Here is a 26,463-nt window from a genome sequence, read left to right on the forward strand (position 1 = left end):
TATGTACAAAGCTGAAGAACCCATTTAGTAACTCTGCCTTCTCTTGATCCCCTGTGACCAACTCCCCATTACCACTATCTAAGGGTCCTACATGTTCAGACCTTGGCTTTTTTGCATTTATATACTTGAAGAATTTTTGGGGATTTGTTTTACTATCCTTGGCCACCTGCCTTTCATTTTGTATGTTTGAAGATTTTATTACATTTTTACAGATTTTATTACGCTCTTTATAATTTACAAAGGCTACAGCTGTACCCTGAGATTTGTATTTTTCAAATGCCCTTTTTTTTGTCATGTATTGCCCTTTTTACAGAAGGTGTAAGCCATGTGGGGTTTAATATTAGTCGTTTATACTTGTTACCTATAGGAATACATTTTGCACTATAATTACCCAAAGTAGATTTGAAAATGTCCCATTTATAATTTGTACCATTATTTGACATTAGTTCTTCACAGCCTATATCCCGAATTGCAGTCCTCAACCTGGAGAAATTGGCCTTCTGAAAATTAAGTGTTTTTGCGCTCCCAGCCTGTGTTTGTTTTTTCAGTATAGGTAAAATGTAACTATATTGTGATCACTGTTACCGAGGATTTCACGAACATTGACGTTCGCAACAAGCTCTGCATTATTAGAAATGACCAGATCCAACAGAGCTTCACCTCTAGTCGGTTCTTCTACAAATTGGCCCATAAAATTTTCCTGCAAAAGGTTGTGGAAATGTCTCCCCTTTGCAGTTGAAGCTAAACCATGACACCAATTAATATCCCAGTCATTAAAATCTCCCATTAACACTACTGTACCCGCCTGTGCAGCCCGCTCCATCTGTTTATATAGCTGAACTCTAATGTCTCTTTCACACTCACCTTCATATCACTTCTCACATACAGACATACACCAAAACCTTTCCTATTCGCCCTGTCTTTCCGAAACAGTGTAAAACCCTGTAGATTTACAGCCCAGTCGTGTGAAGAGTCTAGCCATGTTTCAGCAACACCAACTTTATCTATATTTTCTTCCAGTACCAAGGCCTCCAGCTCCCCCATTTTGCTTGCTAGACTTCTGGCATTTTGAACATACACTTTAACTTGCCTTTAAACTTTTCTCTTTCAGTATCAGAAATGTGATTATTTGACATTATTTGGCCATTGTTCTTTTCATTGCTGTTTTGTAATGAATGGATCTCCTTATCTTGTTGCCTAGTCCCCTCCCACAGTCTGTTTCTCCCCCCTCCAATATAGCCTGACCCCTCTCTAACCTAACTACTCCTTTATTTTCTACGTTGGCCTCCCTCCTCAGCCCTAGTTTAAATACTCCGCCACCCCAGCTAGAATTCTCTCCCCCAGCACAGCGGACCCCCTTCCATTTAGGTGCAAATCATCTGCAGAATACAGTTTGTACCCCCAATGAAAAGTCAGCGCAGTGCACTAGGAACCCAAAGCCTTCTCCTCTACACCAAGACTTAAGCCATGCTGTAAAGGATCTGCCAGGCACAACTTCTGTGTATACGCCCATGGGTAATCAGTCTGCACCTGGTTCTATGTCTCTGAGACTGACTCCATCTTCCACCACTCAGGATGGCAGGCTTAGGAGTGGGAGAGCCTATTGCAGCCTGGCCAGATGGAGCTAGCTCAGCCCTCTGTCTATTTATACCTGCCTTTCCTGTTCCTCCTTTGCTTGTGATTCTTCTCGTGTGGTTTCCTGGCCTTGCTGCAGCTCTTAGCTATTTGACTTTGCTTCATACTGACCCCGGCTTACTGACTACTCTCCTGCTCTGCGTTTGGTACCTCGTACAATCCTGGTTTGACTCGGCTCGTTCACCTCTCTTGTTGCTCACGGTGTTGCCGTGGGCAACTGCCCCATTTCCCTTTGCTTGTTTCCCCTTGTCTGTTTGTCTGTCGTGCACCTACTGAGCGTAGGGACCGTCGCCCAGTTGTACCCCGTCGCCTAGGGTGGGTCGTTGCAAGTAGGCAGGGACCGAGTGGTGGGTAGTTTAGGGCTCACTGTCTGTTTCCCCACTCCCCTGCCATTACACATGCATTTAACTCCCTGAGCTCTCGCTGTCTTTCCTGTGATGCGCATGGCACAGACAGTAATCCTGAGAATACAACCTTGGTGGTCCTTCCCTTCAGCTTGTAGCCTAGTTCTTTAAAATTATTCTTAAGGTTCCTCCACCTACCATTTATTCTGTCGTTGGTACCTACATGGACCATAACAGCTGGATCATCACTAGCCCCTTCCAGCAAGTTGTCCACCTGTTCCACCACATGCTGAACCCTGGCACCAGGGAGACAGCAAACCATTCGGTTGAGGCGGTCTTGGCGACAAATTACTCTATCCGTCTTCCTGATTATAGAATCCCCTGCAACTATCAATTGTCTTGCCACCTGCATTACCATCCCGCCGACTACTAGCTGGGCTGTTCTCCCGACTGTTAGGGAGATCAGTATCCACTAGGGCTGCCATTTCTGAGACAGACACCCTCGCATCATCACCCAACTTGGCAATTTTGCTTGGAATATCAGAAACAGGATTGGCCTTCCGTTTCTTGGACCCCTTTCTACTGCCCCTAACTACATTAAGGGTATGTGCACACACACTAATTACGTCCGTAATTGACGGACGTATTTCGGCCGCAAGTCCCGGACCGAACACAGTGCAAGGAGCCGGGCTCCTAGCATCATACTTATGTACGACGCTAGGAGTCCCTGCCTTGCTGCAGGACAACTGTCCCGTAGTATAATCATGTTGTCCTGCAGCGAGGCAGGGACTTCTAGCATCGTACATAAGTATGATGCTAGGAGCCCGGCTCCTTGCACTGTGTTCGGTCCGGGACTTGCGGCCGAAATACGTCCGTCAATTACGGACGTAATTAGTGTGTGTGCACATACCCTAACCCAGCTACTTACCTGATCCTGCTGACCCATGTCTTCTACCCCACTAACTGCTTGTTCCGTCAGCAGCATCCTCCTTTCAAGTTTGTCTATCGCCCTCAATGTTGCATTCTGCTCCTCCAGATCTCTAATGCGAGCTTTATCAACATGCTCACATCTGCCACCGAGGTTTTCACCCTGGAACTCCGGTTTTAGTCGTGCATACATATGGCAAACTGTGCACTGAAGAAAACCTCCAATCTTGCTGTCCGTTATCCTAGTTACAAAAAAAACCATGAACAATTGTTAAAGTAAAAGAAGAGTACTTACAGGGGCTTTAACTCTTCTTTTTAACTCCGGTTTTATAACTCTACTTATATCACAAGCCACTTAATTCAGATAGCTCAGAGAGTGAGCTTTAAGAGGTAAAAGGAAAAATCAAGTATAAAACAGAGTTTCCCTCATTAGGGAACCTCTCAGAAAACAGGGCCGCTGCTTAGTAACTGTAATGTCGATGGCCACGGCCCATCGATCGGTCGTTAACCCCGACGGCCGTGGCCATGGACAGCTTACCTGCCTGCAGCGTCGTCCCCCAGTCAGGCGCCGGCACTCTCTTCTGGATTCCGAGTGGCCTTAAAGGGCCAGTGCACGCGTTTTTGCAAAAACTGCAATCTGGCCCAGGATGCCCTGGGCTATAAAAAGGGCTCTGCCCTCTTGCCCTTTGCCAGAGCGTTGTTAGTTTTCCCGTTGTTCGTCTTGCTTATGGTCTCCCAGTGTCTTCCAGCCTCCCAGTGTACCTTGCTCCTGTATTCCGTATCCCGTATCCTGTTTCCGTGCTACCTAGTGCTATTGCCGTGCTGTGCTACCTACCGTGCTGTGCTACAGTCTACGCTACCCTGCTACGCCTCACCGAACGACTTCCCACCGCCTGGTTCTGGACGTGTCCGCCTCGCCACTGCCTACGATTGCCTCAGGTACTCTCGCTGAACCATTGAACTGTGTACTTTCCGGTTTGGCCAGCTGCCATCCCCGCTACGCGGTACGGCCCAGTGGGTCCACACCCCGCATCGTGACAGTAACTCAGGACATGACTGCTGAGTGATAACACTGTATATCTAAAGATGTAGAGATGTCGTTTCTAAAAAGTATATTAATTTATGCCCTAGAACCAGTGGTAACTGAGAAAGATGGTGGCCCTATGAGGTGTGGCCCCAGGTGGTGGTAGTGCAGGGGTCCGGTGCAGACATGTATTGGCAAAGATGGAATAAATCAGGAGATTGGTTGCAAAACTCAACTTTTACTTAGGCCGCAGTTATCAGCACTACTTACTGGCCACAGCAGGTAAATACATCAGTTCTTCTCCATATGAAAGATTTGCAGATTGAGCACAGTCAAGGCAAATGGCTATGGCTGGCAGACTGCTTGTCTGTCATAGACAGAGACAAGGGAGCCCCTCCCTGATGCACTTGGTCCTTCAATAGATGGACAGATGGGCAGCAAATGGCTGACTGCTTATGACTTTGCTGTTTGTCTGTGGGAAGGCTCCTGTCCATAGCCACCACTGCTCATGCGACAAACGCCCGCGGGGAGGCTCCAGCCCGTCACGTGCAACAAACTTCAGGACCTCTGCCGCAGGCCCAACAAAAAGTGATGTCTATACTTGTAGCTAGACACAGCTCTCCAATACTTCTGCAGTATCTCTCCAACACTCTCTCTTTTTTTTACGCCACGCAGCCCAGATCTGTCCCAATCATCCACCAAACACTGAACATAGCTTGTCTGGAGACCGTCATTTTATACATTAGACGCCGCTACCAGAGTGATGACATGGCATAGCTGTGCTGCACGTCATCACTTTGTTATGGTGTGACAAAATGGCATCTGGGCCGTACATCCCAGCGCTAGAAGGTTTATATACAAGCTAGCCAAGCCTCGCCACTTTCCTCCAAACCAATAATAAACATTATAATGCAACACAGACAGGCCACAAAAGTGAAACACAACATAAGTACAATATGAATACAGTGGCTGGACTGACCACTCTCCTTTCGGTACACAACCTAGAGGAGAAAAAGAGAAAATAAGAACAGCAACAGAAGATTGTTAAAGCACAGAGCACCTGCATAATATTTACAGTGTCATTACGTGCAAAAAATACAAGAAGAAGCCTTTTAAGGGCTGGTGTTCGGCCCAACATATTACAGTCAAGTGCTGGATGTCTTTTATGTCATTTTTATTTAGATCAGATCCTAAATATTGAATGTACAGTACAAAGATACAATAAACAAGGAGAGAAGCTGAATTGGGATTGTGTCCAGTAAGCAGATATAAAAAAAATCTTACAATATAATAAAAGTAACCATTAGCATATACAGTAAGCGTAAATACGTATTAAATCCAAAGCAAAACAAGGACTATAGTGCAAGTTTATATGGAAGTTAAGAAAACAGAAAAAGTAGGTAGAGAGGAAGATGCTGTTTGAGTAAATGAAACAACGTTCAGCCATAACATTAAAAACACCTGCCCAAAATTGTGTAGGACCCCCTCGTGGCGGGTTGATCCATGGACTCCACAAGACCTCTGAAGGTGTCCTGTGGTATCTGGCACCAAGAAAGTAGCAGCAAATCCTTTAAGTCCTGTAAGTTGCAACGTGGGCCCTCCATGGATTGGACTTGTTTTTCCAGCACATACCACAAATGCTTGATCGAATTGAGATCTGGGAACTTGGAGGCCAAGGCAACTGCTTATTTGGGGTCTGAATCTATTTAGGCATCTGGTCTGGGGTCTGAATTGATTTAGGGATCTGGTCCTCAGTATTGACAAATTTAGGGGGTCTTATCTAGGGTCTAATTAATTAAGAGGTCTTGACAGGGGTCTGATAAATTAAGGGGTCTTGTCAGGGGTCTGATTAATTAAGAGTTCTGGTCTGGGGTTTGAATGTGTTAATTTTTCTCTATGCTGTAGAGGGTGAGGATGAGCTGCAGGATCGAGAGGGTAAACATGTGGACAGGGGTCAGCATGGACACTTTGACAGATCTGTAGCTAGGCAGCCTCTTGTGCAGCAAGCCGTGATATGCACTGTTTGTTCTGACACCTTTCTATCATAGCCAGCAATAACTTTTTCAGCTATTTGTGCCACAGTATCTCTTCGGTGGGATCGGTTCAGACCAGCTAGCCTTCACTTCACACACTAATTTTTACTGTGCCAACTTCAGCCCAAGTCAAACAAGTTGCCAAATAATTACAATGAATCCTCTTTGTTACAACCAGGCTAAATTGCAATAAAAATGGTTTGTCACAGAAAAATATGGATTGGGTCAGTGATGGTTTTCTCAAACAGGCGATCTTCTGGAAAGGTTTTTACTGTATATCTTGTTCTGTGCGATATCTAAAGGGGGTTTTACACTGGACAATTATCGGCCAGATGAGCGTTCATAGAACGTGTAAACAGGGGAACGATCAGCAGATGAATGAGCAAATGCTCGATCATCTGCTGGTCGTATCGTTTTAAAAAAGTGAAATATTATCGTTGTCGGCAGCACATCTCCCTGTGTAAACAGGGAAACACACTGCCGACATGATAATGTATGGGGACAAACGATCGGAGTAACGACCGCTCGTCCCCATCCATAGCTCAGTGTGACCGGCGCAAACGAGCGCTGATCAACAATGTCTCATAGATCGGCCCTCGCTGCACCGGCTGCTTATCGACCGGTGTAAAAGGGCCTTAAGTGTGGATGCCATATTCTATCACCTAGGTAGAAGTTTATCTCCACTGCTTTAAAGTCCTTCTGTCTTTAAAATCAATATCTACTCATCCTATATTTTATCTATGTTGCCATCAGCTGATAGTTCCTTGCCTTGACCCTATTCTTTCTTATCTATGTGCTATCTATCTTTAAGAGAGCTTTTACAAGTAACCAATTCCTGTCAATCTAAATTGGTGTGTATAAATGGCCAATAGATCTGATTGAAATCTGTCTCATCTGCCAGAAAACTGATCTGCTGTGCATAAAAATGTGTTTACTTATCACAATGATTCTAGCGTGTAAACAGCATCTGAAAAATATCTCAAAGACAACTTTATTATAGGAAATAGAAAGGTTTTATTTTAAGGCAATTTTTACAGATGAGGAAGATAATACTTGATTCTAACCTAACAAAATATCAGAGTGTGTAAACGGCCAACTTAAATGAATTTCATTATCTGTAAAATCGGTCAGAAATCTGTGTGCAAACCATATTTAGTATATCAAACATAAATTCCTCATCAAAAATTATTGTATTTAATCACTCTCATAAAAATGTGAGTAGTTAAGATGAGCGCAATGTTTACCCTACACTAAAATTAACACATTCAGTTCACAATGCTGCGTAATACCCATATGAGAAAACAGATTATATTATACAGATAGTATACCAGAGGACAAATCTCAGCAGATGTTTCTAACAGATTTATAAAATGTAAACAAAGGGAAAACTATTGGATCTATAGGGTTTCTAGCCTACATCCCAATGGTCTCGCAATCAATTACAGGTCCCTTACTTTTTGTTTTTGTTTTTAATTAATGTGTTTCTATTTCTCTCTTCTATTTATTGCCCTATGATTATGCCATTTATATATATACTACTTATACTTTTCTATTCAGTTACATATCTATTTATATTTTTTAACTTTGTTATACCGTTTTTCTATTAATGTGGTTTTTAATTATGTACGTATTTTATTGTGGATGTAGTTTTATCTTCCTTTTTCTACCCAAAGTGATATGGTATAAAACCTAAAATATATTACCTGCATTTGATTACTCCTAATGCCATTTGCAAATCCTGTGCCCAGCCTCTCTTTCTCTATATGGGTGTCTTTGGTTATGTGCAATATACGCTCCACGATCCTTTTTGGCCTACCGCGGCTTCCGTAGTTTTCCGGTTGACCTGATGCCAGGGATGCTCTTTCAGCACCGCCTGTGTTTTAGCTCTCATTTGGTTTCGTCACACAGATACCCATTAGTACATTGTGAGTGTTTATTTACTTTTAATTATTTTTAATCTAATATTAATGCTTTCCTATAAGTATGATTTATATCACTATTAATTGTTTTTTAAAAATTCTGTTTCATCAGTGCAATATAGACCCTCTTTCCCGAGTTTTTATTTACAAATATTGTTCATAACTTTTGGAATTGATTACTAAATAGTTTTTTTTTTAATTATTTGAACCAGGACATAACACATAATAAAAATAATAGATGTGTGTTTTATATCGATGCACCCTGTTTCTGCTACGCTTTTGACCTTATTTGTGATGACCCTTTGTGACGTCATATATGATACTTGACCTGTCTGGCGTTTTTTCTATGTTGGATGCATCATCCATTTGTATTTAAGATGTCCCCTCTGTTATTATAATCACATGGCCTGTTGAAGACGCTTGTCCAGCGTCAAAACGCGTAGCCCTTCTACTAATAAATATTATTACATTATTACAATTGTTTAGATTACCAGCGCCGTTTGTGGTCATAGACTTTTTCTCCATATCTCTTACATATTTTGGCAACAAACCTGTTGTAATTATTGGACCTTGCTGCAGCAATACCTTTGATTAAATTGTCCATGCCTTTCCCAGAGTTGTGCCTATTGTACAACTTCCTAAGGTGAGAATAATACTGTTCCCTTTTCCTCCCTCATCCCTCCTTGGGTAATCCGCACCATGTGGCGCCGTGTTGTTTTTTCTCTTTTAGCTTTTCTACACAGTTTTGCCTCTTTATTTATTAATGCACACTAATATAATAAGAAAGGTTAGTTTATCTCATGCAACAACACCAGTACAAGTTCAAATAAGCAGCTTAAAGCTTTAGATGACAATGACACATTGTGTTCTTAAATTGATTGCAGTAGGAAATAAAGCAAGCATTCTAGTATTGAAGATAAGCCACTGTCCTTTAAGCAAAACCTTATAATTGACAAATTAAACCTTATTAAGTTAACTCAGTTGATAAATATTTCATATGTGGAGATATATTTTGTTTTATTTTATTAAATGGTAAGCGTTACTGAAATTGTGGTTTCCTCTACAATTAACTACTCCTAATAACGCATGTCTAAATGTGACTAGTAATATTTGTATCAACTTCAACAGACTTGTTTTATATGTGGAAAAAAAAATCTATAATGGATAGATTTTATGTTATCATTACCAGGGCCATCTCTACCACTGAGCCGGTGTGGGCCAAAACTCTCAGCAGCAGCGCTCCTAAAGCTTGTCACTGCTACTGGTCACTCTTTCGCAGGCTTTCTTTGCATCAAGTATAAGAGGCAAAGATGTATCCTACTGCCAATGGCTTATCATGAAAAATAAGCTATATAAACTTAAAAAAATAAAACAGCTGACTTTGCTGGGGTCAGTTTTGTCCGAATGAACAAAAGAATAGGCAAACATTTAAAACATGGCCGTGACAAGTCACCCTGAGCGGGACCTACTCTTTCTGTGCAGTTTGCAAATCTGGCCAATAGAAGGGGATGGATCGCTTTAATTACATGACTTAATTTAAATGAATGAGCAGTTATGTAATACATGGTCTAGCCGAGAACGCAATAGCGGGGGCCACTGCTAGTGACCCCATTTCTGAGGCCTTTTTAAATTGAGATCAACCTGACCCTCCCCGTATGCCCCTAATAGAGCATATGATGAGGGTTTGACTTGATTAGAGAATACCTTTTACAAATATTACTTCAAAATTATTTGGAAATTTGAAGTATTTTCTAAAGCTTATATAGAATTTAGTTAAAGCCTGTAATATTCATCTGGTGATGAATGCCTGTTTTTGCAGCCAAGCTAAATATGACACGGGTAAGAAGGTGATTGACTAAAATAATTTTAACTCCAATAAAGTAGTAAATTATTTCCAGGATTTCTTGTCTAGTTTATTGAGGTTGTCCAGTGTTTGCTCAGTTATTGCTGTTTTTTTAGCCAAGATTTACGTATTTGTCATGTTATTTGGATAAAACGCTGCATATGTAAAACAGGCAAAGATGCATAGCTCTATGTACTTAGATTTCTTCTATACAACAATGTATAAAAAGAAAAGAGGTTACCGTATCATAGTCTAGAGTAGTGGTCTTTAACCCTTCCAGAATGTCCTGTAGTTTTACAACAGCTAGAGAGCTGCAGGTTATTACTTGGAATTCACAATTTAGATATGCACAATTATCACATGCATTTAATGAAAATAAAAGAGAATTTTTTTTAAACTTTTTTAGTTTATGACATTTTGGAGGCACAACGTGTCTGGCATATGACTTAGCTTTTCTAAGCGAAACGCACATCGGGTCTGGTGGATATGCGTGGTCACACGTGTTAGGCACTTGCCTTTGTATTTTTTGCCCTCTTGCTCTTGGTAGGATTGCCAGGCTATGTGTTTTGATTTTCCTTTTACTCCTGCTTGGCTCTTACATTCAGCTATTCTACCGTTATCATTGGGTTTTGCGAATTGTAAATAATTATTTTCCTCTCCTGTTTGTGACCAGATATTTTTGTCCAGCATACCTACTCATTGTTTTTAAGTGATTCGCTCTGTCTTTTTTTTTACCATTTTTGTGTATGTTTTTAATGTATACCAATAAAATGCATGTACTTTTTACCTTATATGGGTTGAGCACATAATCCATAGGTGCTATATAAGGTATATGATTGTTTAATGCTTAAAAAATCTCAACAGATATCCATTAGCTCACATCCTGAATGGCAGAGGATGTAGGTACTGTTTCAGATGAGGAGTGAACACGTATTTATAAACTTTCACAAAAGGTTATGTTAAATGTGGCAAACAAAATTAATCGATTTCTGATTACACATCATCTTTACTACTCTAAACATTTTTTACACAGAATAGGGTACTCCCCAAAACCTCCAAAGTGTGACCTCCAAAGTCACCTGACTCTAATTGGATACATTTGATTTGGAGATGCCCCAAGCTGGTCAGATATTGGACAGATGTAATAAATGAGACCAACTTGATTTATAATTTAAATCTCTGTTTGGATATAAAAATGTGCATACTGGGTGACTCGGGCGAGCTTGGGGTTATTACTCAGACAATTTTGGGAATTTTAAAATCTTTGTTTTTGACTAGAAAATTAATTGCTAGGTTGAGTAAAAAACTCCAACTCTCAACCTATGGAAATCTGAGACCCCTAGGTTGATGTCATATGAGTTTTATATTTATAAATCCAGAGGGGGTTTGCAGAGTTTCTTTGACATATGGAAAAAATGGATTGATAATGTAAAACCCTACGACATTGTTTTTCTTTTTTCATTGTAAAACAAATCCCTTTTTTTCTCTCCTGCGGTACGGAGGGTGAAGGGAGGTAAGGGGAATAACTTGTGGTTTATTTGCTATATGTCTTTTTCAAATAAAAAAAAGTTTAATATTAAAAAAAAAAGTTTAATATTAAAAAAAGAGGTACAGGTTGGAGACCACTAGTCTAAAGCAGTGTTTCAAAAGTCAAACTACTCAAATAAATAACGCCAAATACCCCTAAGGCTATGATCATACACTGGTTAAACATAGCATAACCACCATATGAGTAACCCCTAGAGACATGTTGTGCCTCCTCTGAGATACACCTACCACAGATTAAGAACCTAGGGTCTTGTGAAACTGTACTTGACTTCTGGAAAGTAAAATGATCCCTGTTTTTGAGATCGTTATGTACTAAAACATCCATGGCAGTCTTCTCAGAATATGATCAAATTTCCTACAGCTATACACCTGCTCCTAAAAATTTGAAACATCTTGCTGGTATAAAGAAATCCTTTTAAATGACCCTATTAAGGCATGCTGACATGAATAGGTGTCCCACCTCCATTAGTCACAGTCAAAAGCTGTATCAACTAAGGCCCTGTGATTTGGGAGACCATCTTGTGTCCATTAAAATAAAGTCACCCCCTTTGATTCCAATAAACATTGTGTAATGCCCATTGGAACCAATGGGTTTAAGCATTCATAGTGCAATCTTCATTGGAGTGAAACAAGAATTACAAAAAGGGTCTGCTTTTATCCAGAAACATCACCATTATTGTTCACGGGCAATGCCTCAAGGGGATCTAATAATCTTTTAAAGAGTTTAAGAGAAAATTACAATTATAACTTAATACAATAATATGTAGAAATCTAAAAAAAAAAACACATAAAAACCAGGGCAAATTTGTATGAATGTATATGAGTGTAAATAGTATTAAAGTACATGACAAATGGCTACTTGCCTCTGAAGCTTTAAAACAGCCTGTAGTCTCACTCCTATTTGCTGGTCAAATTATGCTTTTATAAGGGTATGTTCACACGTAGTCAACAAAAACGTCTGAAAATCCAGAGCTGTTTTCAAGGAATAACAGACCCTGCTTTTCAGACGTTTTTTTACCAACTCGCATTTTTCGCGGTGTTTTCACGCCGTTTTCGCGGCGTTTTTTACGTCCGTTTTTGGAGTTGTTTTCATTGGAGTCTATGAGAAAACCGCTCCAAAAACGTCCAAAGAAGTGTCCTGCACTTCTTTTGCTGAGGCTGTATTTTTACGCGTCGTCGTTTGACAGCTGTTACACGACGATGCGTAAATAACAGGTCGTCTGCACAGTACGTCGGCAAACCCATTCAAATGAATGGGCAGATGTTTGCCGACGTATTGTAGCCCTATTTTCAGACGTAAAACGAGGCATAATACGTCTCGTATACGGCTGAAATTTGGCCGTGTGAACATACCCTAAGGTTCAGGAAAATTTCCAGTTCTAAATCCACAGGTTTGACAGATATAGGTAATGGTGCAGAGGTGCAGCGTCCTGCCCACAGGAGGGGGGAGGGAGGGAACAAAACTCTCTTGACGTGCTCATTGGCTGTGGGCAGGTGGAGCACAATGATGTCACCTCGTTCATTTGTCACACACTTTTTGCCATGTTTTTTAATAGTATTTAAACAGATTCACAGAAAGTGTGCCCCTGTTTATTTTTTTTAATCATGATTTTTGGGGGGAACTAAAGCCAAGAATTATCCGATGAGTTCTTCAGTTTTATATAATTAAAGCTTCATCAGTGTTTAAATAAAAATGTATACAACTTCCTAATATACTTTGTTTCAATTCCTAACAATTTTGAAGATATTTATTTGCGGTCAGTAACACTGTACAGGTTTGTAGACTGCGTAATTGTAAACATGAGTGTTTTCATTCAATGACGGCAAATTTTTTGAAAATGGTAAGGAATGGAAATATATAAGAAAGCTGTAGACCTTTTTCATTATACACTGATTAACCTGAAACCAGAAAACCCCTTTAACTTGGTTCTAACATAAATCTACGTGTCGTTTGGTGACATTGTGAAGATGAGCCTTGACTTTTATAGATATATGTGGAAACAGATTTTCATTTTGATACTCTTGACCCCCATTAGACATAATCACACGCATGGGTATTTTTTATGCAACAAATAAATAGTAACAGCTCCAATTTTCTTAAAAAATCACAATACTGGTTAGACATCTGTTTAGAAATCTAGAAGGTGAGCAAAGAAGACATTTAATATTAAATACTTGTCATCTAACTTTGTACATATTTGAGCCCTTGAGTTAGTACTAACATAGGTCACCTCAAAGGGTATTAAAAATGCACGGGTGATTTCATAAACAGCTATCACTGGATTATTTACCTTTGAGATTTCATATGAAGGTGAAGGAGGATAATAGTATTCCTTGACATTGTACAAGGGGAATTGTAGAAAAAAAACATGTTCAAATTTAATAGAAACATTTCCTTAAAATATTTTTTCTCCCAATCCAAGTAACCAGAGACCAGAATTCAAGGGAGAAAACATTCTTCAAAATGATTATATTTCGGTTATGTTCTTGCACAGGCAATGCACTATGGAATTTGATGTATTATGAATGAAATAACACTTTCTATCTGTGTGCTCAGGGATTTGAAGCATATTGAGGTAGGACGTCTTAGCCTTTTCCAAACATTTGACCGTCTTTCATAACAAAAGCGTGAATGCATTTCTGCAATATTGTGTACACTTTATGCTCTACCCCTTGAAATGACTGAATCACTCTTGTGTTAAAAAGGCAGTTTATTGAGTATACAACAGACTGGTTTTCAGTATGTTCCCACAGCAGGCAGTTTAGTGGATATCAGCACGTATTATCACAAAGTGTGAAAGAGCAAAAGACCATATATATATTTATATATATATATTTATATACATATATATCTGGAGTATTGTAATACTTATCTGCACACAGTAATGATGTGTACAATATCATATTCATAAAAAAGTTTTACAGGGGAGCAGAAAAAAAAAAACCCAGATCCAAATATCTACCCCTGCAATCTGCTCCCTTCGACTATCCATTTAACCACTGCAGTTATTATGAAACTATGTCTAGAGCTAGCGCTAAAGTTTGATGGGGCTGAGGTAGAAAGGTGAACATGGCTTCCACTTTTTGTAATATAGCTTTTTCTTCTATCTTCTATCCTATAAAGTCTATTGGACCATTGTCTCGTCTAAGAAAAATACAGTTCACCATGTCCTTCTTGTAACAAACTAAAGGTTTATACCCACCCCCATCCCAATCTATTCCTCCAAAAATATAACCCTCTTTTGCAGTTAAAAAAATATTCTAATCTCGTGGTATTTTGTGCTAGAGAGAAAGCAGAGTTTTCTGTAGGACATCAAATTTGACCAAATTCACTTTTTTGGTGACAGGTGCTGAACCATAAGGTCTTCTTATTAATAGAAGGATAGTTTATCATGGAAGAAAAAGATGCAGTTTGACAAGCAATTTCCTAAAGGGAAAAGGTATAAATATAGTGACTTTCCTTCATTTTAGTCAACTCTTTTTGTTATCATACAATGCCAACTAAAACCTGATCTAAAAGAGATGTTCACACGGGGTATTTTGCCGAGTTTTTTGACGCGGAAACCGCGTCGCAAAACTCGGCAAAAACGGCCCGAGAACGCCTCCCATTGATTTCAATGGGAGGCGTCGGCGTCTTTTTCCCGCGAGCAGTAAAACTGCCTCGCGGGAAAAAGAAGCGACATGCCCTATCTTCGGGCGCTTCCGCCTCTGACCTCCCATTGACTTCAATGGGAGGCAGGAGAAAGCGTATTTCTCGCTGTTTTATGCCCGCGGCGCTCAATGGCCGCGGGCGAAAAACGGCGCGATAATTGCCGCGAAAATCGGCGTGCAGGGAGAGGAATATCTGCCTCAAAGTTCCAAACGGAATTTTGAGGCAGATATTCCTCCCCCAAAATACTCCGTGTGAACATAGCCTTAAAGTAAAACTCTATTTACACAAAATAAGGTTTCTCCATGTTCCAAAGCAAAGTAGATTTGGCATTTTAGGTTAGTTAGTTTGAGCAATTCTTTATTACCCTACAGTGAATTAATTCCTTCATTTCCGTGGCATTATATTATTAATATTATTCTTGGACAAAAGTAAAGATGAAACTTTATTTTAACAAACGTGAGGAATTGCAACAATAGAAGGGAGCGCATTTATAAAATCTGTCACATTTTTCAATATGTGGATTTGAAGATGGGACGATCATGTGGATTTTTTTTTTTTTTTAAGTATCTTGCAGACATGTTTATGTGGTCAAATGAGGTCCAATCCGTCCAAATAGTTTTTGTGTCATTTGAAGTTTTAGTGAGCATGCTCCAACTTATAATACCTGCACTAAATTCTCACATAATTGAGTGCCTACAAAATTCCATATTTTGTAAATGTGACTCAATGTAGATGTGTTGATCTTCCATTCTGGCACTTAATGGTGTATTAATGTTTAAAAAAACATGGAGGGGTTTTGCCATAAATCAATGCCTTAGAGAACTATTGTGTTATATTTCTAGGCACTAATTATAGGTCAACATTTAGTAATTTTACCGCTAGAAAAATACTCAATCTGGTAATTTTTTCCAGGAATTCAAACACTAAACAAACTACTAACTGGGAATTATTACAAAGCTTAAAATACACTTTTTATATAAAAATGGGATTTCCACAATTTCCATTCAACTTTTCAAGAGGAATTGGTATATCTATCCATTTTTTTATGTCTTTGTCATAGACTAAAGTGCAAAAGGACTTCTCAAGGAGGACTCTTAATGGTGATAAATTGATATGTGGCAAAGCAAGCTTTAGCAGGAAAGAAGGCTTGTCAATGCTCCACAATTTTACGAATTGGTGAAGAATTCAGTTGTCAAGTGTATTTTAATAAAACATACAGCACCAGCACCATCTGATCGATGCCTATCTATTCAGTAAAACTATATAGAGGGGGCACAAGATGTAAATATTGCAGTGATAACTTTAGATAGGCATATTACATGATCAATTAAAATTTAAAGGCAAATATCCTTCAACAGAATGGATCTGTCATGAGAAAATGCTTGGAGCACATGCTAATTTTCTACAATTGGCATGAACTGTTCCGTAGAGTTTGATTAGTGTCACAATTAATTAACTATAGACTAAAGCTTATATAAAGTTGGCACCAAATTTGCATTTCACTGTATTTCTACAGTCTTTCTGTTGTAAAACTGCATACTGTTAGAATAAATTTAGCTTCAGAGACTTTATCTGAGTGTTTAGTGTATTGCATTTCATTGCTGATGAATATCAAGAATCATCAAGTTGCATTTTACTGATATATAACAAGCACAGACATTAGTGGCTAATACAGAGTGGCATATAAATAAGAAGATTTGTTTTCTTGCACCCTTAACTGGAGCGTTGCCATTATATTAGACATTTCCAAAAGTACAGAATCGAATATAACTAATGGTAGAATGTTACATAGAGATCAGCAGGGTTGCACAAATCCAACAGCGTACCAGAGAATCCGCCGGTGGGCCCAGTTTCTGACGCAATAATGGGCCCCAAAGGTCCAGGAGAAGAAAACCTCATTGGGAGCTGACTACAAAGGGTCTACTTTTTGGGGGTTGATTCACAATCACCTATTAGACCTTATTGATATGTCCTTTGTGCGCATTGATAGCAACAAAATTTACAATTCAATAAAGGACATGGACTTCCACATATCCAGTATACGGTAGGTGTAGGGTGGGCTCACGGAAATCCAGTCCAACACTGGAGATAAGCCCTACTGCACCTATGAAATGTGTAAGGATTTCAGATGAATGACATTTTTTTGGTAATTCTGATTTCTATCAAGCAAGTTCGACATCTATGCTTATTCCATTAGATACTTCAAGATGTTCCAAACACATTGTCAGTGATATCTCGACATGGCCCCCAGTTATAATGATGATCTTAGCATGAAACACAGGACACAATTAAAAATCGATACATTGGTGACTTATAAGCCATACAATGGACATGACCTTTCAGCTGAGCTGCCACGTGTTCAGAGAATGTGCAGTGTATCAGTTACACTACAGACCGGGGTCAATTTATACTTTTATATATAAAAAAGAAACACCATAGAAATCCAAAAACCTCCCTTTGCTTCATCTTAATATTGTTTATACGTATTTATACAAATGACATATGTATATCTAAATACCGAATACTCCACAGATCATTAATTTACATTTGCATAGAAAGAGAAGAAAAATAGAGGACAGAAAGTATGTAAAAACACATCTTCATCTTTGGGTATTCAGTGTCATATGCCTTCAGTAGAACACACAGAATGCTCATCAGTCCCAAGCAACTCTTCAAGAACAGAATCTTTGATTGGCTGTTGGGAGAAGCGACTCAAAAATCAGATGTTCTTATGGATGGTTCATTCACATTGCCTGCATAGAACAAAATAAAATGTATCAATGATTGTGATATAAATAGGACAATGACAATGGTCAATCAGCACCACTACCACATCTGCAACAGAAACTCTTCCAAGAACCCTTTCTATGGGAAACCATAATTACAACATTATTTCTATTGATATGAATATTGTAAAACACTATATAACAGTGAGGAATATAGCATCTTAAAGAATATCTAAGAAATTTCATAGTTTTATGTTGCGTTATGTGACCAGCTATGTGGACCAATCTGTCGTCAAATGTCATTTTTACCCACACCCCATAGTGTGTAAATAAATCTGCCATTTCTTGCTAGTACTTGGGTAACACAACCAGACATGGTGGCTTCAAAAATAGTTCCAGGAATACACAATATTATTGTATTAAAATACTAATTCTGGGAATTTTAATTTACTAAGGCTTAGTTCACACCTGTGTCGGTGTGTTCCATTGTCCTTCTCCGTCAGAGGAGCAGAACAAGGGAATAACGGAAGCAACAGTTCCATTGCACAACGGGCACCACCGGTGGTCGACGGAGCCCATTGACTTTAATAGGTTTCGTCAGCTTTCCGTCACAGTGTCCGTGATTTTACGGGAGACAATAGCGCAGCCTCCAATGCAGATGTGAACGAGGCCTAATTCACATGAAATTCTGCTAATGTCTGAAATCCTTAAAAAAATAAATAACATACCCTACTAGCAGTGTATTACAAAGGTCATATGTATCCCAATAGTAACAACCCACCTCGGGAGCATTAACATATTTTGGTCTATATCAGGACAAGAGCAGATCAAAGCAAAAATAAGGATGTTGGCAAAATTTATGTTCATTTGTTTTCATTTACAGATATACATTTGCATAATGTCTCTAGATTGTTGTTGTTTTCTTCCCATTTTAAATCCAAATTAAAATGATTGAAACTAAAAATAAGGCTTTATTCAGACGAATGGGAAAAACGTCCGTGCAACGCGCGTGATTTGCACGCGCGTTGCACGGACCTATATTAGTCTATGGGGCCGTGCAGACATGTCCGTGATTTTTACTCAGCGGGAGTCCGCTGAAAAAAAGTCACGACATGTCCGTTCTTTGGGTGTTTTGCGCGAATCACGCACCCATTGAAGTCGATGGGTGTGCGTGAAAACCACGCATGTCGCACGGAAGCACTTCCGTGCGAACAGCGTGATTCGCGCAACAGCTGTCAAAAGGATGAATGAAAACAGAAAAGCACCACGTGCTTTTCTGTTTACAAACATCCAAATGGAGTGTCATAATGATGGCGGCTGCGCGAATCATATGCTGCTGCCACACGGAGCTGTTAAGTGGCTTTTGCTCGTGTGACTCCAGCCTTAGGGTATGTTCAAATCCGGTCCATAATGACAAAAAACAGTAGTGATGCAAGCTGCACTATTTTTTCCAGTAAAACGATGGACACCATGACTGAAAGCTGACGGAACTCATATAAGTCAATGGGTTACATCGGGAGCTATTGGTGTGCGTTATGCGACGGATCCGGCACTTTTTCACTGCTAGGCTCCTATGACGGACAGAGCAACGAAAAAACTAACGCAGGTGTGAACCCAGCCTAAAAAACATTAAACATGATATTCTATAGCAACATTTGTACCAATGATGAACCATTGTTTACAAGATACTTATTTTCTATTGGCGTCTCTTTTTGGACATTAATGTAAACGCCTTCCAAAGACAAAGAGAATTTCCCACTAAAGTAAGTGATGGCGCCACCAGTTACTGATTGATGGGCGTCTGATTTCCGAACCTGAAAACAGCGTTAGTTAAGAGCTGTGGCTCCTTTATTCATTTTCCCTGCACAGTGAAGATACCAGTCACTTGCCGTTCAGGATTAATGTCAAAAGGACCTCTGTCCCTTTGTTCTCCAGATCGGTGGGAGTCCAGAGATAGAACACCTACCGATCATAATGTTATGGCATATCCTAGCGATATACCATTACATTATATGATGGAAATACCCATTTAAATTTAGCCTTTCCCTTTTGGTTTGATAAATTTACACACTTGTTCCTGGCGAAGTAGACCCTACAATCACAACGTAAGGTACGAGTAAGAGTAGCACAGATAATAGCCCTTATGAATAAAAACTGTTGTAAGAAAAAGTGTCAAGTTTGTCGATAGCAACCAATCAGATTGCAGCTTTTTTTTTTCCTGAACAGAGTTGAACATAAGTGATCTGATTGGTTGCTATGGTCAATACTGACACCACTTCTACAATGAACAGTTTTTATGTATGAAGTCCAGTATCGGAGATAAAACTTGAAGCACCTGGACCAAAATGCAAAATCTGTAACATTTACCATGTGCCATTTATAATACTGGTGTCTTCCCATATGCCAGATGGACTTTTGCACCAGGGCCTAGTTGCGACTGCAGCCTTTGTACCCCTATAGTTTTGCATCTGCGCAGAATGTTTTTGCCACTTACGGTAGGTTATATTTGCAATAACACTAGGAAAACATAAAACCCCACACATTTTGACATGATCATAGTAGAACAAACAAGGGTATATTAATGGACACAATTAGTGAAATTCTGTATATTGTGAAAAACAAATATCGCAGCACAGTTTCACCCTGACACAATAGGGAGATATCTTAATATCGTCTTTAGGTTAGACAGCATAAAACTAGTCCAGACAGGCAGAAACTACGCCAAAATTATAACAATGATGCACGCTGTATGATAAATTTGGTGCACCCTGCTAGACATGTTAGACACTTCTCTTCCTTACCCCTCCTCATGACATATACTTTACATTAAAGTTTTGCAACAAGAAAAAGGCACACACCGTTTACAAATCTGGTGCATTTTGCAACCATATTATCCATGCCTCTTTTTCTAGACACTTTCAAAACTGTCTAGAAAGATGCAAAAAGTGTCTAAAACACATAATAAATTTGGCACACTATTCTGGTGCATTTTGCTTAGTAAATCTCCCTCAACGCTTGCTTAACACACAGAGTTAAATATATTGTTTTGCATAAACCATTTATTGTATAGTAGGTAAATTGGAAATGACTCGTACCTGCTGTCTTCCAGAAATACTCGCTGGAAATATTAAAAGAAAAATCCATTAGTGTTCACCGATAAAACAAACACTAAAGATCAAGCATGTTGTAAACAACCAATTTGGCGGCTTTGAAAACGAGAATAGAACCACAGAAAGCCGCAGTTTATTTCTTAGTGTGCCGATTAAGCTAGCAGCACGTAATTCTCCAATTACAGACTTATTTTCCGCACACATAGTCAAACAATACAGACGTTTTCATAATGCAAGTTATTTCACAGTGGAAAAATATATTCAACACTTGGTGATGGTAAACTTGACATTTGCTCAGGACCAATCCCAACTCTGAGCTAAACAAGAAGATCCTCTTAAGCCCGTATAGGTCGCCTACAACAGAGCGTAACCTTTTATATAATTAAATGTGTGTACTGTGCAAGCCGTTCTCCGCACATCATAGAGGACAGGCAGAAGGATTTAAAATGAGTAATAAAATAAGTAATATTCGAATGCATCTCAACTAATCGAAGCTGCAGTAACCTTTCATATAAAATATATAACATATTAACTTCTCTAAGAAAAGGACTGTTTGTACTGTCAACTACAAACACTTCACCAGTCATATATTATATAGAAATAGGCCTAGTATACACTATGTTACAGTTCACCTAGATATCAGCACTTTTCTTATCATATCTTTATTGCTTCAATGTATAAATACATAAAATAGAAAAGAAACAATCTTTGTTAACAAATATATTGCTTTGTGTATAAAGCATCTACGCAGGCCTACATGTTTCCATGGTTACAGACTACAAACAAACCCTGTGTAGTCTGATCCTACAGTCATGTGTTACTCCCTTTCATACACCGCCTGATTCTTGATAACCTTCTAACATCTTTGGTAACAATTAGAAATTCCTTAATAGACAAATGCAGAAGAGCTGAATTTGTCAATGGATCAGAGCCAATGTGCAGTTCTGCTTTCAGACACTTCTATCCAGGTCTGATATAGTACCAAAATGTCCAGTATATTTGTCACGGTACTTCTATTGTACTAATTCTCTGGACTATATGTGCCTAATGGGAAGTTTCTTTTTATTTGTGAATGTTCTTACTATGTGAGGTATTTTCAATAAAAGTCTTGGACACAACACTGAGCAGTCATACTCAGTGCCATGGAATTTTTGGGAAGAGTTATTGGATCTTATTTGGTCTTCCAAAGCATCTACTATTAACAACGAGTGCCAAATATAATTTTGGACATCCAAAATGTGGACATCCATATCGGGGCCAGCGCCAGGTTTATTTGTTGGACTTAGTAGGACCCTTTGCGGGGGAACTTACGGCAGTAGTAAAACGGCAGTTTGTGCCCCCATATAGAAGTCAGACCCTATTTATGCCTCTATATAGAAGTTAGGCCAATAGTTTGTGCCCCCATATAAAAATTAGGCCCACTATGTCACAATATAGAAGTTAGGCCAACAGTTTGGCCTCATATATACAGTGCCCTCTGTAAATAGTGCCACAGTGCACTTCATAGATGGTGCCACACACACCCCCTTGTAGATAGTGCTACACACCATCCCTTGTAGATAGTGCCACACACCCTCCCTTGTAGATAGTGCCATACACCCCCTTGTGAATAATACCCCACACACCCTCCCTTGTAGATAGTGCCACACACCATCCTTTGTAGATAGTGCCACGCACCCTCCCTTGTAGATAGTGCCACCCCCCTGTGAATAGTGCCCCACACACCCTCCCTTGTAGATAGTGCTCCACACACCTTCCCTTGTAGATAGTGCCCCACACACACTCCCTTGTAGATAGCGCCCCACACACCCTTCCTTGTAAACAGTGTCCCACACATCCTCCCCTGTAGATAACGCCTTACACACCCTCCATTGTAGATAGTTCCCCACACACCATCTCTTGTACTCTTGTGGATAATGCCTGACACACCCTCCCTTGTAGATAGTGCACCATACACCCTCTCTTGTAGATAGTGCCCCACACACCCTCTCTTGTAGATAGTGCAATTGGGGCTCTAGGAGTGGAATCCCCAGCCAGAGGGTTGCCTGGCTGGGGATTGCGTTCCAAGAGGGAGCCTCTGATGTCATTGTTTATCTATGGACAGTGACGCCAGGGGCTTCATCCAGAAGTGCAAACCTGGAGGAGCCATGATGACAGCGTAAAGAACCCAGCGGCCGAGTGGATCCTGCTTCTGGAGGAGCCATCATGACAGAAGCGGATTCCCTGGCCAGAGCGTCGGAAACACTTTGGCTGGGGATCCTGCTCTAGGGGGAGCCCCTGACTTCACTGTCCATATATGGACAGTGACGCCAGGGTCTTCATCCAGGAGCAGAGCAGAAACCCGGAGGTGACAGCATAAAGCACCCAGCCGAGTGGCCCCCCCCCATGGGTAGTTGGCCCTGATAATTGCCCGGGCTTGCCGGGTGCTTACGATGGCCCTAATCCATAAACTTCAACAGAAAGGATTCCCTAATGTCCTATGATGGGGTGCTTTCCCCATTTTGGCAGGCAATATAGTGATAGACCAAAAATATAGCCATGTGAATGTTCCCATGTATACAGAACATTACGGCAAAGCAAATCCGCCGCCAAAATCCACATGCGTTTGAAAACCTGTAGCATGGCGTAAATTCTGCTGGGATTTTTTTTCCAATACATGCTAATGGAAATTTAAAAACCCCATCCACATACATTGTACTGTAAATTGTACTGTAAATTGTTGAGGATTTTCTGTGAGGAAGACACTTCAAAAATCTGCAACAAATGCTCCATGTATGAATTTACTCTTACTATGCTTATTGGCCAACAAAGCAACAAAGCAGAGTAGGACATGGGCAGGTTGAGTTAACAGCATTAAAATCAAGCTCACAATGATGCAACTGATGAGAATTGTGGTGTCTCAAATAATCTCATCTCTGTATGGACAAAATTATGACAAATGTAATGCAATTTATAAATAGTTGACCAAAAATTATAATAAAGCCACAGGAACGTCAAAATACAGCACTGTAATATGCTATAAAACATAGCAAAGTGCTGGGTACCACAAGGGTCTTCATACCCACTGTTTCAATGCCAGTTGGGTTTTGTCTGCAGCGTCTGTTTTCAATAAGTCTTCCAGTATAAACCAAAAGAATGTTCTTGGCTGTAAATATCTGTGCCTGACAGTTACATTGTGTCAAAGCTACAAACACAAGTCATGTGAAACCCAAAGACAAAGGAATCAATTTGTGTGCCTGTGTCTAGGAAGTCGAAAGTTTTACACAGCGGCAAGAGAATCTGAAAGTTAAATTCAAATGCTAAAAGCCTGTTGTGAAAAGTAAAGTACTTTATCTACTAAGCCGCTCATCCATTAAATAATATAAGCAGATTTATATTCACTCAAACAGGTAGGCACATTGTGTTGCCCTCCAACGTCTCTCGAGAGGAAGCGTGCCAGCCCGCACAGCGCTGAAAAGCTGAGAGGAAAATTCTGTCGTTTTTTCACTATGTGTATAAGGGCTCTTATTAAATAAATAGTATTCAATGTGCAGCATATCTTCATCTCATTCTCTTTACCCCAGTGACCTGTGCAGAAGTCTTTTATGTGAAGTCTATGAAAAGTCATATATCCTGTCAGCATAGGCAATAGATACGGACAGTTGTCTCAAGACAAACCCAATAATGTCTAATCTAGAGTAATCTATGACAATGCATCATCTCAAAAGTTAGATCTTCATTTTGTCTGTGAATCCGCCAGCCACAAATAATGAAATGTAATATGGAAGTTATTCATATGTATTATGTATTTTTTAATAAACACACTGATGTACAGTATATTATTCTTCCCTCTTATTATTGAGAAATTTCAGAGCATAAACCTTCCTTGTCATCTTGACTCTAGAGATATGATATTATCGAGCTTCATTTTTCAATGTCACGGCTGTCAGGTTTTGTTTTTTTTTTACAGCTTTTCAAACTTTTGACTGTATTTTATATTTTGTTAGTTTGTTGGAAAAAGTTGAGAAGGAAACTTGGGAGTAGGAGATTACTTTTTCAGCGTTCTTGCATTGGCTAAGCATATTTCAAGATTTTTTTATTTTATTTTACTAGTCACGTGGTCACCTGGTGCCTTCTGCATGGCACAGCATCTGGGTTTCAGCAAAACCAGTTGAGCTCTGCCTGTTTTGAGTGAAGTAGTATAAGGTTGTTTTTACCGGTAACTGGGGCTCCAATTGATACTGAAGTAAAAAAATAAAATCGAAATAATTTATAAATAATATAGATAAATGTCAAGTCCCTAGGTCTTTCATGACTTTTTGTGCAATGTATTATATAAAAAAAATATTATACATATTATACATCAAAACAACTAAACCAAAATGGGGAACTCATTTTAACACTTTATTGTAGTGTGAATTAGCAAAACTACGAATTTAAGAAATTAAAATGTAAACAAATTTATGGCTGTTAGGGGTTAATATTTCCTGCCCTCCAAGTATCCTCTCTTCTATATTTTTACCTTGTTCGCACCTCACCTATTCCCTCCGAGTCATGGGATATTCTTCTAGCATCCCCTTCATGATTCCTACTTTATCTCATATATCCCTGGTTCTAAGAACCTCCAGAAACGTTTGAATAGATATTACTTAATATTATCAGCAACTCTTTTATTAAAGATACTTTTATATACTTCCTTCCTTTTGGTTTAGCACCCTACTACGAACATGTGATGATCCTACCATTGCACTGGGGTGTGGTGGAGAGTGTTTTCGATTGGTTTTCCAGCCCCACTGGATTTTGTCTGCTGAAGTGGTTGTTTAAGGGCCCATTCACACGAACGTGAATAACATCCGTGTGCTGCGCATGGAAATCACGCGCAGCACACGGACCCATTGATTTCAATGGGGTCGTTCACACATGCGTGAGTTCGCTGCGTCAAACTCACTGCATGTCCTACATTGGTGCGTTTTCACGCACCTACGTGCCCATTGAAGTCAAATGGTGTGCGAAAACCACGCACTGCACATGGATGCACATCCGTGTGCGGTGTGTGATTTGCGCATCAATTAGATTGAAAATAAAAAAAGATGTGCTTTGCGAGTGTGTGAATAACGCATGCCACTCGCAAAGCACACTGATGCCTAACGCAACACACACGAACAAGATTCACGTGCGTATTTCACTTGCGTGAATCTGATACGCTCGTGTGAATGTAGCATTAAATATTGCAGTGCAATATCATGCGTTATCACCACTATCGCTTGTGTAAAATTGACATTAGGCCAAACTAAAAGATTATGAAACTGGCTAAGGCCTGTTTCTTACAAGCATCAAATGGCGCTTTTCTGCACTCTTAATATGGCCGCAAATCCTGGCCCAACCGCAGATCTATTGACGTGCAGGGATTTATGATGCTGTTAGCTCAGATCATTAGACCCGCAGTCGGGCCAGGATTTGCGGCTACAGTACTCGTCCAAAAATGAGCCTATTATGTTTCTGTGAAACCGGCCTAAGCCAATCTGCATTTAAACTACAAGCTTGGCTATCAAATGATATTGAAATATATTGTTAGCGACGACTTTGTGAAATCACAGAATATATGAACGGTAGGTTTGACATTTCACTTCTCTGAAACCAGCAAAGTTTCAATGGGAGTGTGATAGTAAGAGTAGGACATTATCCATAATATTACACCTGATAGACATGAAATATCATTAAAC

The 26,463-nt window shown here is 39.7% G+C and overlaps 1 protein-coding gene across 4 annotated transcripts in view; it reads right to left on the reverse strand.

The window, feature by feature from the left end:
- Positions 1-17,526: 17,526 nt before the first annotated feature.
- UTRN (utrophin) overlaps positions 17,527-26,463 on the reverse strand; it is a 603,028-nt gene continuing 594,091 nt past the window's right edge. For all 4 annotated transcript variants that reach the window (XM_075862837.1, XM_075862834.1, XM_075862835.1 and 1 more), the window contains 2 exons: positions 20,747-20,769; positions 17,527-17,678 (listed from right to left, as the gene is read on the reverse strand). In XM_075862837.1, the coding sequence (XP_075718952.1) occupies positions 17,670-17,678; positions 20,747-20,769 (32 nt within the window). In that variant the 3' untranslated portion in view covers positions 17,527-17,669. The remainder of the gene's footprint in view (positions 17,679-20,746; positions 20,770-26,463) is intronic.

This window comes from Rhinoderma darwinii, chromosome 4, assembly GCF_050947455.1.
Source record: "Rhinoderma darwinii isolate aRhiDar2 chromosome 4, aRhiDar2.hap1, whole genome shotgun sequence".
Taxonomy (NCBI): Eukaryota; Metazoa; Chordata; class Amphibia; order Anura; family Rhinodermatidae; genus Rhinoderma; species Rhinoderma darwinii.